Raw genomic sequence first — 5198 nt, 5'->3', positions numbered from 1 at the left:
CATAATATAATGACAATGTACAATCAATCATGTCGACACTGTTCCATCCGTACGGCTTCTCTTGCTCCGGTGCTTTCCTCTGCGGTGGCGCCTCGGAATCCCACCAAACGTGACTGGATCATAAACCCTAAGCCGCTGAGCCTCTGCTGGATTCACAACGCACTCCGGCAAAGAAACCTTGTACCTGGTCCGATCATAGCAATACGAGTAAGTCATGTGTCTACGCCTAAAAACCTCCATTTTAGCCCTCTCTGATGGGCTAATCTCCTGGGCCGCACGGATATACTCGATGGCCCCTTCGTCGCACTTGGGAAACTGCTCGATCGGGTCCACGGCGCAGCCATGCAGGACTAGGTCAGAGAACCGTGCGATGTAAGGGGCATATTTGTAGTTTACACCGTACTTGCCACCGTTAGTTGCCCATCTAAAAAACATCCCATATTGTTGTGTAGAGAGACATTGGCTTCGACGGGAAGTCACCGCCCACTGATGATGTTCGCTTCACCTCTCTGATTGGAACATTGTCCACGTAGAATCTGCATAACAACAAATAAAATAAGCTGAAAAGGTTAGTTATCCACAAAGATAAAAACATTAACCTAAAAAGACGATCATGGCCACATCTTCAAACCATTCGGAGATCTTGGCAATACATGAAGCCAGCCGCGAGTGTGTATGGTTACGGTCCATGACCAACCATATCCGAGATGATTGTGGGATGACCGAAGGCAAGGACGCACCAACCGTGATGTATGAGGACAATGCAGCTTGCATTGCTCAGCTTAAGGATGGCTACATCATAGGAGACCGGACGAAGCACATATTGCCCAAGTTCTTCTTCACGCATGAACTTTAGAAAGCCGGTGAGGTCCAAATGCGTTCCAGTGACAACTGAGCCGACCTGTTCACCAAATCACTTCCGACTTGCACATTCAGAAAGCTCACGCATCAGATTGGGATGCGTAGGCTGAAAGACCTTCAGTGATGTTCAGAACAGGGGGAGTAATACGTGTTGTACTCTTTTTCTTTCACCATGGTTTTGTCCCACTAGGTTTTCCTGGTAATGTTTTAATGAGGCAACATCTAAAGCGTATTACAATCCCTGTATGGTTATGACATCCAAAGGGGAGTGTTATAAATCATATTGTGGATGTCCATAACCGGCTCATACTTAGAGAGAGAGAGGGAGACGGCCGCATCCTAGAGAGAAAGAGAGAGCCGGCGGCTAGAGAGAGAGACAAACCCTAGTTTCCTTTTTCTTATTGGTTTATGATTTGTACTATTTTCATATTTGTATTTACATATTCTAGTCTTTCCATTAATCTATAACGGTGTAATTCTCTATATATAAAGGGCTCCTTATGTTTATGAATAATACATAAACATACAGATTTTATTCTCTAGTTTCACATTTATCATTTATTTATTTAATCATACCGCTAGACGAAGATTTACACAATAATCAACAAAATGACATTTTTGGGTCAAATCAACAAAATGACATTTTAGTTTCGCAGTAGCAATAATGATCCTGCCGTGTCATAGTTAATAACCTTAGAATAGTGGAATGTGGATACTTTTGAGAAATTTAAATTCGGTACTTGTCGTAATGATGCTAAAGCATCAGTATAATTGCTTATTTTTGTGCACATTATGACATTCACTTTATTTTTTACCTTCAATGAAAATATACTTAATACTAATATGGAGTAATTTCTTTTTTTTTTATAAGTATTTTTAACATTAATACCCCTCAACTAAGTTTGTTTTTTGTAAAAATTCTCAAACTAAATATTTAACGAAAAACTTTCAATCTAACTTTATTTAATGAATTAAACACTACCAGGTCATAATTACCATTACTACCGGTAAATCTTTAGTTTAGGAGTTTCTAAACATAGTCAAGGGGTTTTACTATTAAAAATCAAAAGAATAAAAAAAATCAAAATTTTATAATATTATTTAAAAATTAGTTACTTAAATTTTCAAAATTAGCATTTTTTTTTGTAAATATATGAATTTGATGTGTTTTTAACATGAACGTTATATATGTATAAATTAAAAATGAAAAGCCCAAAAAATATAATAAAAATTATCTAAAGATTTACCTGTAATAAAATTACTAAAAGAATAAAATTAAAAAACAAGAAAATATAATAAAAAAAATTAAATCTTATCTAATAAAAATGTAATAATAAATTTGTAGATAATTTTTATTATGTTTTCTGAGTTTATACATTTTTAATTTATACATAGATAATGTTTATGTTATAAACACGTCAAACTCATATATTTAAAAAAAAAGTTAAAAATGCTAATTTTGAAAATTTATGTTACTAACTTTTAGATAATATTATAAAATTTTGAATTTTTTTGATTTTTTTTTATTTTAATGGTAAAACCCTTCAACTATGTTTACTCAGTGTAGAAACCCCTAAACTAAAGATTTATCGGTAATAATGATAATTATGACCTAATAGGGTTTAATTCATTAAATAAAGTTAGTGTGAGGGTTTTTCCGTTAAATACTTAGTTTGAGGGTTTTTACCCAAAATAAATTTAGCTAAGGAGTTTTAACTTTAAAAATCCTTTTTATAAAGCATTGAAAGGCTATCAACAGAATATAGTACTAGATTTGGACCCGCGTGCCGTACTAGTGTATTTTTTAAAAAATGATATGATGCTATTTATTTTTTATGTCACCATTTAGGGTTGAGCAAAAAACTCGAATTCGAAGAACCGAACCGATCCCAATCAGAATAAGTAATACCAAATCCGAACCGAAATTGATTAAATATCTGAATTGTGGGAACCGAAATTCACACCGTCGAGTTTTGTTAATCAGAGGAAAGCCAAGTTAACCTAACCTTCCCTGAAGGTCCCCGTTATCTGCTGGGCCACGCACAACACAATCAATATGAAAGATTCGAAAGTAATAAATCGTAAAAGAGCGAAAAGAGAACAAAGAGGTCTTATTTCCGAATTCGCGTTTGAGCGTGAACAACAGGAACGGTCCTAGGCCACGAGAGCTGTCGGTATGTTCGCTAGTCTAGCCACCTAAGTTCTAACCTAGTCGAGTCGCAACTAGATAGTAAAAACGGGAAAAAGCCTAAATTGCTCTAAGTATTAAGTTTGTTTTTAGAATGCTCTCTCTTTTCTCTTCGTCCTAGGTCCTCCTTATATACTCCTCCTTAGGTCGGTTAACCTCTTCTCGGGCCGGATTTGTCGTGAAGCGGACTTTTCCATATTTTCCTCTTTTTTGTGATTATCTTCGGAAATTTGACATTTATCTCTCCCCGCGGATGAGATAAACCATCATACCAGTTTTAGGGTTCAAGTCTTTTGGGACCAAAGATGGGCCGTTGTCCGCAATTCGGACCCTCTTTGGGCCGTATCGAGACTTAAGCGTTTTTACGATTTTACTCGCGAAGTAGCCGTTGGTATAGGCATGGTTCTTCCAACGGAACCCTGTTTCTTCGCATAGCCGAGGCATTTGGTGTTAAGTTAACCGTAACTTGCTTTACTACGACGAATAGGAAACTGTTCGAGAGACATAACCTTCCCAACTTTCCGAATACTTTCGACGATGTTTTTTAGACGGAACATTGGTGTCGTATCCACGGACCCGAAGACTGAGTTACGGAAACTTCGGACGAAGATGCATGGTTATGGGATGGGACCGGGTTCGGAATGGTCCATGGAGAATTGGCCGCGCTCGCCGGGCGATCTGGCCCGTGTCACGGCCGGGCTCGCCGGCGACTCGACCGGCAACATGGCTGTGCTCGCCGGGCGAGCTGGCTCGTGTCGCGGCCGAGCTCGCCGGGCGACCCGTTTCGGCTGTTCGTTTTCTCGGTTTTTGAAGTTTTGACCAAGATTCGGTTTTTTCTGAGGACTTTCGGACATTGATTCCGTCGTGACTGATTTTGACCCCAACAGTTAGCCCTCCAGCTAGCTAGGATCCGTGGACCTGGGTGTTAGGTTCTAGCTTGCGGTATGGTCAGTTCTAGGTGAAATTTAGACGTAATCGTTTGTCGAAAGATCGACGGTGAGTAGTAAAGAGAAACAAAAAATTGTATAAGTAAGGGAAGTAAGTTTTTCAAATTCTTTACTCACTTCTTCCCTTATGAAAAGATTCCTCCAAGATAGAAATTTTTTCTCCAAATATTGCCGCATGTGGTTTCCGATCCCTGGTACCATCGTCTGCGCGCTTTGCCACTTTGGGCTTTCGATCAGCCAGTTAAGCGTTCCAGCCTTGCAGCATTGGCTCGCGTGTTGATCTTGAGTTACGAGCTAGGAATGGATCTTAACCCTGGCGACTTCGAGGGATTTTGGTTTACGAGAGGAACGGGGATCGATGGCTCATACCGCATGGCACCAAAGAAGGGTATGGCTATAATTCAGGGGCACACTTCACATCCTAAGGCATGGTTCGAGCGCTTTTTCTTTGTCCGGATAGATGGGGAGTCTGTCGAGGAGAGCTACCTCCACTTATTCCGTCGGGAGTGGAACTTCACCCGTGGTAATACGAGTAGCTATATTTTTCGTTTTGATACCTTGAAAACGTGCGAAGATGATTTTTTTTTTTATTATCTTGCAGTGAACAGGATCCTTCCGCCGACTCCTGCCGATCTTTTTGCTAAGCGAGATCTTCTTCGAAGTAGGCCGTTCTTCTGGAAATCCTTCACCGTCGAACGGATTCGAAGTGCGGTGGAGCTCCATCTATCTCGAGCCATCTCTCAACCTCTGGACGTTCCGTATGACGTAGAACCGGTCATTGATGTCTTGCCTGCTCAGAGGCAGAGAATCAAGTCTCGGAAAGGCAAGGGAGTTGCCTCCGAGAACGTCTTGGGAAACCTTTCGCTGCCAGAATGGAACCCTAGTTTCTCCCCAGGGGAAAGGAGTGGAACCAGCGAGGTTCCCCTTCCCAGTGACTTTTTTGTCGACCCTCCCGGTTTTACTACTCATGAGTCGCTGGACGAAGAGTCGAGGAGGAAAGTAGTCGCCGAAGGGTCCAACTTAATCAACGAGGTTTATCCTTTGAACTTTGATCTAAATTATATATTTTTTTTGTTTCCTTTTCCGATCTTAAGTTCGTGCAGGGGATGAGGGTGTTCAATGCGGCGCTCAACGGAAGTTTTCGGGAGTCGTGTATCTCTCACTTCAAAGCCGAGGAGGCTGGAAGAGAATTCTTTCGGTTT

General features: G+C 40.5%; 1 protein-coding gene across 1 annotated transcript; it reads right to left on the bottom strand.

Moving 5' to 3' along the window:
* Nucleotides 1–6: 6 nt before the first annotated feature.
* Nucleotides 7–536, bottom strand: LOC106325532 (probable xyloglucan endotransglucosylase/hydrolase protein 27). The gene has a single exon (XM_013763575.1). The coding sequence runs from the start codon at nucleotides 433–435 to the stop codon at nucleotides 28–30; it is 408 nt and encodes a 135-aa protein (XP_013619029.1). The 5' UTR covers nucleotides 436–536; the 3' UTR covers nucleotides 7–27.
* Between the last annotated feature and the right edge of the window lie 4662 nt (nucleotides 537–5198).

The sequence above is a fragment of the Brassica oleracea genome, chromosome C2, assembly GCF_000695525.1.
Source record: "Brassica oleracea var. oleracea cultivar TO1000 chromosome C2, BOL, whole genome shotgun sequence".
NCBI lineage: Eukaryota > Viridiplantae > Streptophyta > Magnoliopsida > Brassicales > Brassicaceae > Brassica > Brassica oleracea.
This window is presented reverse-complemented; position numbering and strand designations above follow the sequence as displayed.

What these genes read in the sequence shown, in the direction of transcription:
- LOC106325532 (XM_013763575.1), bottom strand. Translation starts at nt 435, where the DNA reads ATGTTTTTTAGATGGGCAACTAACGGTGGCAAGTACGGTGTAAACTAC.